This window comes from Herpailurus yagouaroundi, unplaced genomic scaffold, assembly GCF_014898765.1.
Source record: "Herpailurus yagouaroundi ecotype Mexico unplaced genomic scaffold, PumYag 218, whole genome shotgun sequence".
Lineage (NCBI taxonomy): Eukaryota > Metazoa > Chordata > Mammalia > Carnivora > Felidae > Herpailurus > Herpailurus yagouaroundi.
Window position 1 is genome coordinate 4,174,170 of NW_024412449.1, and position 13,606 is coordinate 4,187,775.

At 47.9% G+C, this 13,606-nt stretch overlaps 1 protein-coding gene across 9 annotated transcripts in view; it reads right to left on the reverse strand.

Moving 5' to 3' along the window:
- The window catches only part of AMPD3 (adenosine monophosphate deaminase 3), a 60,557-nt gene that overhangs the window by 26,849 nt on the left and 20,102 nt on the right, over positions 1-13,606 (reverse strand). For 8 of the 9 annotated variants that reach the window (XM_040456889.1, XM_040456895.1, XM_040456892.1 and 5 more), the window contains exon 2: positions 10,625-10,850. In XM_040456889.1, the coding sequence (XP_040312823.1) occupies positions 10,625-10,845 (221 nt within the window). In that variant the 5' untranslated portion in view covers positions 10,846-10,850. Of the gene's footprint in view, positions 1-10,624; positions 10,851-13,606 lie in introns of those variants that run through there. The other variant, XM_040456896.1, reaches the window with a different exon arrangement.

Consider the following 13,606-nt stretch of genomic DNA (forward strand, 5'->3'; position numbering starts at 1 on the left):
AATTATGCCTTCCTCTTGCACACATCTCTCTGCCTGAGGTACAGAACAGCCCTCAGATACCCCTCCCTGTGGTCACTAAGAATGGTTGTGGCCTGTGCAGGGCACACAGAACATTAGAGAAGGCAACTGTCTTGGGAGACAGAGAGCAGACCATACTGCAGGGGTCTAACACCAAGGGCAGGAGTGAGGACCATATTAAGTCACCCAAACTCCGAGTCCCAGCATCTGAACAGCCTCAGAAGGACAATGAACAGGGTCACAGACGGATAACCACCTTGTATTTCAAAGCATTCAAAATTTGGGGCACTGGAGCCAGAAGAGCTCATGATGACTAACTAGTCCCACCTCTTTTTTTCATGAAGGAGTCAGGGGCCCAGAGATGGAAGAGGGCTTGTACAAAGTCACAGGGCAGGGTGGCAGTTAGCCCATAGCCTACCGCCTCTCTGGGAACTTATCCACCCCGTCACCTCCTCTGCTCCTTCCTGTGCCTAATCTGTGCCATCCTGGCTGCTGCTACTGCTGGGCAGGTGCAGATCTGTATCTCTGTTATGAGAAAGAGATCAGTCAGCATCAATCTCAGGTCCCTTTGGTCACTTAGCACCAAAAGATGATTTTACAAACTCTCGGGGAAGTGGGCATAGGTTGGTTTTAAAGTGCCACAAGCTCATGCTTATTTACAGTGATTTGTGAACACTCACCACCCCAAGTCCTAGGATCTCCAGGAAGGGAGTTAACCAGTAATGAGGTAAAGCCATGAGCACTCCCCTCTCCTGGGAGGAGTTCTGACTTTAATGACCCCAGGCCCCCAGCATAGCCACCCAGCAGTGCCCAATGCCAGAAACCAGCTGAGGACTCAGCAGGATATCCAAGGCCTATAGTCACCAGCAAAGGCCTCAGTGGCCCACAGACCCACAGAACCCCTCTCTCCTCTAGGTGCCATGATACCTAGAAGGGGTGGAAAAATTGGTTGATCTCCAAACAGGCCTTATGTGTCACCTGGAAGAGGTTACCTTCCTCCTGACACTTGACCAGGTCTCCTTACAGGCCCGTTGCTAATTTTTCAGGAACCACATTTACCTCTTCTGTCTATACACCCAACGCTTGCCATGGTTCTCAGTCTTTATCTGCCCACTTGTGTTATCACCTCTTTGGGGCAAGGCTGTTTACACCTGGAAAGTAGAGGCAGCCCCTTTTCAAGAGTTTGACTTTGCCCTGACCTTGGGCCTTGCATAACAGATGCACTGAGTTGTTCAGGAAAGGCAGCCTGAACTCCAGGGGCCTACAACCCAGGCTCTCTCCAGCCTGCCATCCATCCTTTCCACAGAGATAAGCTAAGCAACATGCCCCCAAGGAAGATGTCAACTCATGCCAGTCAATCATTCCTCAAAGGCAGATTTACCATGACCAATACAGTTCTCACTTTGGCATCTTTTGGTTATTCACACCTACAGGAAGAGCTATTACTTTGGGCTCCCTCTAACATTCTGACCGGTTCAGCTGGGTCCCATAAGACTCTGGCATTTGTGTCATTCACATGCCTGCCAGCTCACTGTTTTGTCTCTTTGCCAACTTCACCCCCATGCTTCAGCCAATGCTGCCTGAGGGCCAGTCTCACCAGGGAGAAGCAAGGTAACATCTAAGGTGAGCAACAGGTAAGAAAGGTAATAAAGCCCAGTATAATCAGGAAACTGGAAGGCTGCCTAAGCCAAGAACCCACCAGGCTTGTCCTAGGAATGTCCATATTCCTCTGCCTCAGTGAGAAAGCCAGTACCCATCAGCAGGTGCCCAAAGAGTTCTTCTTGAAGACATCCATTATGTCTCCTGTCTTGGTCTTCAAGTGAGCACCAGACTGTCACATGTGAACATCTGTGGGCTAGGAGCTCAGATTTTGCAGGCACAGGGATAGGTTAAACAACAGATGGGGCAACTCCTCAGGGCTTGCTCACCTTGGGCAAGGGCTTGGAGTAACAAGAGCTAACCATTAAGCTTATATCTCAGAACATTGGAAAAGCTAACTGGAGCCCAAGGAGAGGGCCCTGTATTGTTTCTATTGGGGCACATAACATATTGCCACAAGCTTGGTGGCTTAAAAACCACACCCATTTATTGGCTCACAGTTCTGTAGGTGAGAAGTCTGGGTAGGCTTGGCTGGGCTCTATGCTCCAGGTATCAAAAGGCCAAAATCAAGATGCTGGCTTCACTGAGCTCTTACCTGGAGACTCTGGGAAAGAATCCATTTGCATGCTCATCCAGGCTGTTGGCGGAATCCAGTTCCACATGGCCATAAGACTAAGGTTCCTGTTCCTGGTTGGCTACTGGGCAGGGGTTGCTCTCTGATTCTTGCACACAGCCCCCTCCATCTTCAAAGCCAGGCATAGCTGCCTCTGTGCTCCAAACCTCTCTGACTTCCCTTCTCCTACCAGCCAGAGAGAGCCCCCTACTCTTTATATGTGTGTCATTAGATAAAGTCCACCTCTGTAGCCTCCTTATCTTCAAGTCTGCTACTGTGCTACATATGACAGTATAATCGCTGAGTGATGTCTCATCATATTCAGAAAGTCTGGAGATTAGGGAGGGCCATCTTTGGGGAGGGCATTTTAGAAATTCTGTCTACTATAGGCGCATATCTAGTATCCATTCTATTCAACCAAGGCTCAGCCAACAAAGGTGGAAAGCAGCAACTGAGTGACTGAATATGCGCGTGTGTCCACACACCTGTCTTTCTTTCCCTCTCAAGGCTGTCTGAAGCCCCGCATGTGTAACAGCAATAAAAGAAGTTGTCTTTTAATAAGCTTAAAGTAAGCTTTATCTGGATTATAGAACAAGGGAGTGTCCTAGCTGGAAAGGATTTTAAACACTACACGCCCCAGTCCTCTCATTAACACTGCCTCTGCTTGAATACCTCCACTGACAGACAGCTCATTACATTTCTGGATAAGACATCAGCAATCAATCATTTGTTCAAGAAACACTTACCAAGCACTTACTCTGGGCCAGGCCAGTGCTAAGCACACAAACAAGGTGAACAAAACATGATCTGTTGCCACTGTTAGAAAGCATTTCCTTATGATGGGCCAAGATCTGTCTGTCCACAGTCCCACCTGTTCTACCTCGTGCTAGCCCTTGGGGCATCAGAGTAAGCCAGCTCTGTCTGCCACAGCTGGCACGCCCCCTCTTTCCCCCACCCACACATCCACCTGGCAGAAACTCACTCCTACCAAAGAGCTGGCAGGGTGTGGGGCTGTGAGGATACCAGCTCCAGGCCAAGCCTAAGGGCCCAAGGGGCCAGGAGCAGCTTTGTCCTCTCTGAAATGGATGGCACTTCTGGGTCACAAGAACCTTCTTGCCCAAACAGGTCCTCAATACAAGGACACGAACTGGTCACATGGGCTGTTATTATGGTATCTCTTAGCACCTGTCTGGTGCCCCTCCCGCCCAACTCTATGGCCCTCAGCTGCCCCTGCCATTCACTGTGTCCCCATCATTACCCTGCTCCATTTCCCAACCCTCCTCAACATCTGGGCACCCCAAAGCCTTCCTGTAATAACATTTGATTCATGTGTTAAACCCAAGTTAAGAACCCCAAGACCCTCTTCAATCTTCTAGAGAATAGCCAGCATCTTCCCAGGGACCTTCACAAGCCCACTGCCCTTATGTAGTCTGTCCAGAGGACTTGAAGGCTGGGAAAGTCACCAGACCAAACCTTTCACCAGAGGCTCTCAAATGTGTACAACAAGTCACTTTATTCAATAAAGTACCAAGTGCCAGCCCCCAGGGCTAGACAGATAGAAAATACACCTTGGACTCCAGGGACTGACTGACTGATGATGGCATAGATGGCCAGACAACTCAGCAGACTGTCACCACACAATGTCGTTGGTGTGTGAGAGGCTCTGGATATTTTGGGATCCCAGAGGAGACACCTAATCACACTGAGGGTGGGAGCAGTGAAGCAGCAGGATCAGAGATGTCTCCCTGCATCATTCTCAAAGGGAGAGGAAAACGCTTCAGAATGAGCAGGCTTGTTTGAAAACCTCCCTGTCACATACTCAGATCATTCTGGTAGCCGCTACCCTTCCAGATGAGAACTACCACTTTAAAGGTTTGGGGCAAGAGGGGCGGCTGTGTGGCTCAGTCAGTTAAGCATCTGACTTCGGCTCAGGTCATGACCTCACAGCTTGTGGGTTCAAGCTTTGTGGGTTCAAGCCCCGCATCAGGCTGTCTGCTGTCAGTGCAGAGCCCGCTTCTGTCAGATCTTCTGTCCCCTCTCTCTCTCTTAAAAAAAAATTTTTTTTAAATAAAGGTTTGGGGCAAGAGCCACAAACCAGCATAGAGATTTATTCACAGTTTTAATTGGAATGCCATTAGGTGGGGCAGGCATTCCCCACCTCCAGAGGCTCAGCTGTTGCTCTTGCTTCCACTGTCACCGCAGTGATTCATGTGAGAATGGGGAGCAGTGACTGAGACCAAAGGTCCCAGCCGATCCAGAAGGAAGAAAGCAGATACAGCTGACTATGGTGCACTTCCATGATGGGCAGACACTAGGAGAAGGAATGCCAGGCGCTTGGGCCCTGTGGAGAGCACTTACTCCGTGTGGCCACCAAGTGACCAGTGGCCTGCTCGGGGGGGGGGGGGGGGTGGCGGTGGCGGTGGCTTTGAATTGTACACTTGAAGCCTATCAGGTGTAAAAATTCACAATCTCAACCCTTGTTTCTTCCTTCACTTCCCTCTGATAACCTGCCCTCCCTTGTCACTATCCCCCTCTGCTCTCTCCTGACCAAGCGTAGGACTCCATTGCCCACCAACTCCCTTCCCATTGCCCTTCCTCCCCAAAGGCCCCAGCTTTTTGTTCTTAACTTTAAAAGCAGATGAATCAAACGGGTTTAAATGAAGCTGCTTTGTTAATGGCCCTGAATTTTAAAAGTTGCATAGCCCTAATTTAAGAAATTGTATTAAACAGGGGTATCTGGATGGCTCAGTTGGTCGAGTGTCCAACTTTGGCTCAGGTCGTGATCTCACAGTTCCTGAGTTCCAGTCCCACATGGGGCTCATGGCTGTCAGCCTTGTCAGCCTGTCAGCTTCTCAGTGCAGAGCCCGCTTCAGATCCTCTGTCCCCCTATCTCTGCCCTTCCTCCACTTGTGCTCTCCCAAAAAATACTTTAAAAAAAAAAAGAAATTTCATTAAACAAAATGATTTAATAACATTGTAGCTGTACTATGCTCAACTCATAACAACTATCTGTTTATCTGTTCTACTTGGGAAAGCCGCTGTTCTAGAAAGCTACATTTTTCAGACAAAGTCTGTCCCCTTTATACTCTAATTTAAAAAACAACAACAACAACTATGATGTGGCTTTTTAAAATGAAATTCATAATTCCTATATCTTAATCAGAGCGTGCCGAACATAATTGCAAGTTCTCTCGATGACTCAGAGTCATCACCGTGTTACCCAGTCATGAGCTTAAAGGCATTTTGTCCCAAGACTTCAAATTCTTGTGTCTGCTTTTCATAGTTTCCTCCCTCACTGGTGACTGTCAAATAATAATGACAGAAACAAGAACACTAATGATGTTCCAAGTGCTGTCCTAAGTAGTCATGCATATTAGCTCACTTAGTTCTCCCAAGGTAGGTGTTTTATTACCCTCATTGTGCAGATCAGGAAATAGGCTCCTGCAGTGAAGACCTCGCCCAAGTGCACTCAGTACTAACACATGGGCGTCATTTGAACTCAGTGGCCTTGACTCCCACGCCTGAGCTTACAGTCACCACAATGACCCTGCCTGTGGAAATTCCTCTCCCCACTTCTAGTCTCCTTCCTTAAATCTGTCACAGGATAAGAAACAAGATCACCAAGCTTATTATATGAAGTAAGAATAAATAGGAGATGGGACGAGAGTACTGGGGACATGACAGCTGAAAGCTACTAGGGTTTCTTTGGGGAATGATAAAAATGTTCTAAAACTGATTGTGGTGATGGTTGCATAACTTTGCAAGTATAATACAAACCACTGACTTGTACAGGTTAAATGGGTGGGTTGTATGGTATGCGGATTGTATCTCAATAAAGCTGCTCAAAAAGAAGAAATGGGAGAGCTGGGGAGCACTAATGTACATTTTGGTTGCACAGACATTTTTCATGTCACGATCAGTGTTGGCTAAGTTCCAACTTTGTACTTTAGTAGGGTAGATGCGCTCTGGCTAGGTAGGATGATAAATTCAAAGTGAGCAAAGGCAAAAAAAAGGAGGAGTGAACAAAAGAGAGCTTCTGGGTACTTCTCAGGTTTTCCTGTCTTCTTTTCTCTGCCCCCTAACTTTGATTCCATAGATGGTCCACCCCTCTTGGACCCACCCCCGACCCACCCCCACGTCCCAACAGAGTCTTAGCTAATGCCATCTTCCTAAGGAAGTAGATAGAGCCCAGTAGCAAGCTGTCCCTGCTGGCCTCCTCACCCAGCCTGGGGGAGCAGTGATGGAGACCAGAGGTCCCAGCCTCTGCAAAACAAGTGCTTCTCTGAGCAGGCTGAATCACTGGCTCCCTGGAAAGAGCCCCCAATCCTAGAAGGGCTGTGTCTGAACCCAGCTCAGCTCTTACAGCTGCTGGCTTCCTGGAGCCAGCCTCCATGTTTTAGGTGCTCATCTTTCTTATTCACAATCCAGTTTTTCTTCTTTTTGGAAGAAACTGTTTTATTTCCTGATTTTAGTTTGTGCCTTTACATTAGACCTCCAATAGTCTTTGCTTGCTTGCTTGCTTCGTAAAAGAGAAAAAGGCAATGGTTGTAAAGAAAGGCTCTCTCCAAGTGCCAGGAATATTCAGGCTTCTCAGAAGAGCCAGGGTGAGGAAGGGCTTTTTCCAAACGATGTCCCTTCTCATGTCACAGTTTGAAACACAAACCCACAGACTCTGGGTATCTGGAGATGTGCTGCAGGCTCTAGGCCTGTGGGCTCCTTGCAGGATGCCTCCACATCACCACTTACATTCCAGAGTGTCAAGGAGGAGCCAGAGACAAAGAGGAAGCTGGGGAGAGGGTTCCTCCAGGGACTGTCCACGTCTGAATGTTTGCATAATGGTGCCTCTACTGAGCAGTGAGGCTGAAAGAAAATTAGGGATGTACCGCTCTGGAGAACACTGGGACTTCTGACAGGTAGTCTGGGGATCAGTCCATCCTTTGGCAGAAAAGAAGCTTTTCTTTTGGGAAGCTCTGGCCCAGCTTCCTTCATTTCATTCAAAAGCCGGCAATAATACCCTGGGGAGCAGCACCCAGTGTCATTCCAGCATCTACGGGTGGAACCAAAGACTCCACCCCTGGCTGGAGATGGAATAGCCTCATGATCAAGGTGTGGGGTTCTAGATTCAAAAGACATGGGTTCTTTGGGGCACCTGAGTGGCTCAGTCAGTTAAACGTCCGACTTGGTTAAGTGTCCGACTTCTGCTTAGGTCATGATCTCACAGTCTGTGGGTTCAGGCCCCACATGGGACTCTGTGCTGTTAACACAGAGCTTGCTTCAGATACTCCGTCCCCATCTCTGTCTGCCCCTCCCCACACACATGTGTTCTCTCTCTCTCTCTCTCAAAAATGAACATTAAAAAAAAAAAGTCGTGGATTCTACTCCCTGCTCTGTCACTTACTCACTCCGCGTTCTCATGCAAGTTAATTTAACCTCTCTGTACCTTAGTTTCCTCATCTGCAAAATGAAGTCCATAAGAATATCCAATTAATAAGCTTGATGTGGGGATTAAAGAATGAAAGCAAACCACACAGCCCAGCACTGAGCCCACAGTAAGCAGTAGCTGATGCTGTCTCCCCAGGAGGAAGTCGGGCAAACAGTGAACAGTTAACAGAGGGCTTATTGTGACACTGTTCTAGGCCCTTTCCATGTCAATTCCCTCATTCCTCACAACACCCCACAAAAGTAGCTACTGTTACCATCCCCACTTTATAGATGAGGAAGAAAGTAGGGCACAGAGATGTTTCCTAATTTTCTAAGGTCATAGAACATACTAGAGAGTGACAGAACACAATGGTCCAGAGAGCTGTAGCCACCCTGAAGTGCTATCTGTGAAGATACTACAGCTTTTCTCTGTCACACATCCACTGCTCACCAACATGGCCTAAGTCCTAGGCTGGACCCTGGGGATCCAGATACAGAACTCAGGAAGCTTCCAGTGTTAGGGAGCATATAGATGTGAACCAAGACCACCACATCCTAATGAACAGGGACAGAACATAATTCCTGGAGAGGAGCCAGCCTATGGAAGAATTTCTGGAAATCATGAGGCACCATTTGGACTTAGAGAAGAAAGTTTCCATTTTGCTGTTAGCCTGGGCATTGATAAGAAGAGTACACTCTCTTTTTGCAGATGTGAGGCACGGTGTCACCCTGTAATGAAACTGGCCCCAGAACCCCACTATTCCCGATAATAAAAAATACCAGGACTTCTTCTCTTCCAATTATTAAGGGTCGAAAATGCTCAATTCATAAGACACAGCGGGTTCTGCACAGCATTCAGTCCACAAAGCCAGCCCTCTGTTAAGCCAGTGCAGTGTGGATGAGGGGCCTCTACAGTCATGCTCTTCTTTTTTTTTTTTTTTTAATTTTTTTTAAAGTTTATTTATTTTTGAGACAGAGAGAGACAGAGCATGAATGGGGGAGGGGCAGAGAGAGAGGGAGACACAGAATCGGAAGCAGGCTCCAGGCTCTGAGCCATCAGCCCAGAGCCCGATGCGGGGCTCGAACTCACGGACCGCGAGATCGGACCTGAGCTGAAGTCGGACGCTTAACCAACTGAGCTACCCAGGCGCCCCTCTTCTTGACCCTCCAGGGGTGAACACACTGTTGGACCTCCAGCCACCCCACCTCACCTAACACAGGCTGGCACTCACAGCTGGCTAACGGCACCCACTACCCCTTCCCTCCGTGGGCCCAGAGCCCCTCACTTATTTTATGGATGGCGAAGCCTTTATACCAGTACTTGCCTTTTTACTTCTTTCCCAAAAAGTGAAGGAAATACTGAAATTCTATACTACCAAGAAAGCAGAGGGCGTGCCTTTAAAAATAAGGAGATATCGTAGGAAGGACCTGATTGCTGACCAGGTCACAGTCAGGGCTTACGTTCCACCATGTTAGCTCTAAGGTCTGCAGTATGCTGGTGGTCCAAGAACCCAGCTAAAGCCCCACTAGACTTTTTCTCAAAGTTCTTTTATTCTTTAATTCCACTCTCCTGGGTGAGATCAACTGAAAGGAGGAGGGCTTCACACTGTACTTGGATTTAGGATCCAAACTTCTCATCAGGGAGCACAAGACCAGTCTGACCTGAGCCCTGACTATCCCTCCAGCCTGAGGTCTCTCTCTCTCTCTCTCTCTCTCTCTCTCTCTCTCTCCTTCAACACTTTATTCATCTACTTCATAGCACCCATGCTCGGCCTGCTTGTCCTCAGATCCACTTCTCAAGCTCCCCCTCTGCCCCCCTGTGTTTCCTGCTTTGTGTTAGCTGGCTTCTGGCTAGGTTTGGCCAATGGCAACCACTGGGAGAAATTGGAAGGTGCCAGAAGGATTGCAGCTAGGTATCTCCTGCTTCCATCTCTGCCTTGGAAGCATCTCTGCAGCTGCTGCCTCTCCTCCTTGGCTCCTTTTCCATCGAAAAGGCCACCACAGTTCCAACTTCTCCCCCCTGGGCTCCAGCAGCACTGCCTCTTTCCATCATCCCTGCGGCCTCAAGTGGTAGCTGCTTCCTACTGCTTTGAGTCTCCGGCCTGCCTCCCTGCCCTCTGCTTGTCTTCTCAGGTCTCCGCCACCTCAGCAACCATTCCCTGCATTAAAATCCTCCTTCCAGGGCTGCCCGGGTGGCTCAGTCGGTTAAGCGTCCGACTGCAGCTCAGGTCATGATCTCATGGTTCATGGGTTCAGCCCGATGTCAGGCTCTGCGCTGACAGCTCAGAGCCTGGAACCTGCTTTGCATTCTGTGTCTTCCTCTCTCTGACCCTCCCTCCCCTGCCACGCTCACGCTCTGTCTCTCTCTCAAAAATAAATAAGCTTTAAAAAAAGAAGAATTTTAAATCCTCCTTCCAGTATTTAAGTGATTTCTGTTTTTTCTGGTTAGACCCTCACTGATACATCACTTATCATTACTTGTCATTTTTTAAATTTAATTTGTCCCATTACTTAATTGTTGTCTAGACCAACTACCTGTAAGCTCAACAGGGCAGGGACTGGAAATATCTTGTTCATTAGTGCATCCTCTGTGCCCAGTATAGCACCTGGCACATAGTGAACTGACTTATTTAATAATGCAAAGTAATTGTCAAGCGATGAAAAGAAGTAAAATTGATGTTTCCCAAGCAATCTTCAAATTTCCAAAAGGATCATAGAACTGTCATTTGCAAATGGTGCGTATTTATGCACATGATTTGTTGTTCAAACAGCAGCAGAGAAAAGGTGTTTTTTTACCTTTTCTGCCAAACACAGGCCTGGAAACGGCCTTCAAGAAAGAAGTGGTGAATTAAGGGGTCTTGGTTAAGGAATAAACTCATCTCCCAGGGACAGGCCCCCTATCTCAGACACATGCCCACAGCCTGCCTGGGTCTGCACCACTGTGCACATGTGCTCTGGCTTGTGGGGACAAACCTTTTTGCCGTCTCCACGGACTTCTGCTCCGCCAGCTCCTTCTGTAGCTCCCTCTCCTTGGCCTCCTTCTGCCCAATGGGGCAGTCCTCGGGGACAGTGAAGAGGGACAGGGCATCTTTGCTGTCCTCTTCTCGGAGTACTTTAGCAAACACTTTCTCTGCCAGGAGCCGGACTTGCTCGTCCACCTCGGAGATGTTCAGCTTGGGAAACTGGCGCGGCATCTCGGCTAGCAGAAAAAGAGCAAGCATTAGCCTCTGGAATTCCCAGATGGCCCGAGTCAGTGGGGTGGGGGAGGAGAAGCTACTAAAACAAGGGTCCTTGGGGTCAGCTGTCTTACTCCGGAATTCCCCAGACCAAACCCGGTGCACCAGCTTCAGAAACTAGCTCCATAAGTCATTGGATGTGAAGGGTATAGCACCACTCACCTTTCATGAGAAAGCAAATGTTCAGAAGTCAAAGAATGACCGAACTACTTGTGTTTCTATTGTCCCGAACACAGGGGACCCACAGCATGCTGGCAGTCCTACCTCTCCTGGCTTTGTTTCCATGATGGGGAAGGGATAGGAGAGTTCAGACCCCTCTCCTGCAGACTATCAGGGGGCCGTCTGGGTACAGCAATGACCAAACCTCACTCCCCACTGCATAAAGGGAAGATGAGAGCCCAAAGTTCTCAATGATTAGCCTAAGGTCCCATGAGATGGCCGCAGTGCTCTGGGCGATCCAAAGCCACATTCTTCATCACACAAAACACGCTCTTTTGCTGAAAAGAAAGAATCTACCATGACGGTTCTACCATCTCCCAAGTTTTCTGGAACTCTGAACAAGACACAGCAAATAAAATAAAGGTTTAGAGACAGGGATACTCTACCTTTCACAGCCCCGCTGAAAACTTACTTCCTCAAAGCTTGGCCTATCTCTCTTCACACTGGCTCCTTATTATCCCTAGCTGGCCTAAATTACCTGGTTTGTTCCTTTCTTTTCTTTCTTTCTACCTGTCTGTCTTTCTTTTAACATTTATATAGGACTTATTAATGGGTACACTCTGCCAAGCCCTTTCTACTTATTAACTCAGTGAATCCTATTATTCACATTTTACAGATGAGAAAATAAAGGCACAGAGAGCTAACTTGCCTGGGGTCACACTTTTACTAAATGAGCAGAGACTTGCGCTGTTCTCAGCCTTTGGCCCTCTGCCCCTTTCCTCTCTGAGCCTCTGTTCAGAGGTTTGAGCCCAGGCACCTGGTCCCCATGCCTGTCTTCTTAACCACTACATTGTAGTGCTTCTCTTTGTCCAGCTAGGTGTCAGGGTAGGTTTCTTGGCTGTGCCCAGCATCACTCCTACGGAATGAATGAATACTGCATCCTATCAACAAGCTACCTTCACTAGAGCAGCTCTGGAAGAAGGGTGTCCTGTCTACCTATTACCACAGTTTCTTTGAGCAAGGTTTAAAGAGAGAGGTGGTTTAGTCAGCCGGGAGACGAGGATGAAAGTAAGACAGGAGCCCTGTTTCCGTGTGGCCAGGAAAGGAAGCAATTACAGGGGAGGAGAGGTTCACTGAGCAGCCTTGGGACAGTCACTCTCTGTGCCTCACAGTTTTCTCCTCTGTGAGATAAAGGGATGAGACTAGGCAGTCTCCAAGGCGCTCTCAGTTCTAACTGCTGTAATTTCTAGATACCAGAGAGCTTTCTGGTGCCCAGGGAGGCTTGCTGCTCTGGTATTCTCATGGGCCTAATTCATGACACAGACAGGAAGGAAGAAAGCAGGTCAAACACCAGTCAAAGTACATCTGTGAGCCCGTTGACTGTGAATCCAATTTCCTCCTTCCCTCCACACCCAGGACGATAGCTTTCCTGGGCCTCTCCCCTCCAAGTGATTGAGTGGGAGGGAGTTGCTGTGGAGGGAGGAAGTTGGCACGTAACTGTGCTGATCTGTAGCAGCAGAGAGCAAGACAGTGAAGGCCAGACCTGCAAAGAGGAAGAGACAGAGCTGTCTGTGGAGACGTCCACATCCTGATAGCACACAGAAGGGGAAGCTGGAAATCATCAGAACGGGGCTTGGGGAAAAAGGTGACAGAGAGAGAAATGGAGAGGAAGACACAGAACTAGAGCCAGGGGGAGCTGTTAGGTGAAAAGGAAGCTGGACCCCATCAACCTCTCTCCCCACTCTAAGGCTGCGGGTCAAGTGCAGCATTCTACAACCTCACAGGGCATCTCAGAAGTAGACATCAAACAGGGCTCGGGCAAGGGGCAGCAAATGCCATAAAGCATCCATACCATTTGACAGAATAAACCCAGTTCCAGAAATTGCTTCTAAGAAAAGAATCTGAAGGAAAAAGCACAAAGATGTTTACCTGCACTATTTATATAAAAAGCTTTAAAGTGTCCAAATAAGAGCACATTCACTTGAAGAAAAAAGTCAAGCAACCAAAATTATAATTATGAGGACAGTGTAATCACATAAAAAATATTGTGAAATAACAGTAAATGAAAAAATTAATACATAAAACTGTACCCATGCTTTTGTTGCAGTGAAATGAAAATGCATTCCCTTCAAGACAAGGGCTGGAAGAGAGACACATACTCGGATGACCAGATAACAGGACTGCATGTGTGAGGCAGTATCTGACTTTGATCACTGATGCTGTTATAATGTCATTTTAACAAACACAAAGAAGATAGAAAGAACATAAATATTTTTTAATGTTTATTCATCTTTGAGAGAGACAGAAAGAGAGACAAAGTGTGAGCAGGCGAAGGGCAGAGAGAGGGAGACACAGAATCCGAAGCAGGCTCTAGGCTCTGAGCTGTTAGCACAGAGCCCAGTGTGGGGCTCGAACCCACCAAACGCGAGATCATGACCTGAACCGAAGTTGGACGCTCAACCAACTGAGCCACCTAAGTGCCCCAGAAAATAAATAGACCGAAGAGGTTTTTTTTAATGAAAGGAAACTAGGAAGAAAATCAAACTTCTACATCCCAGGT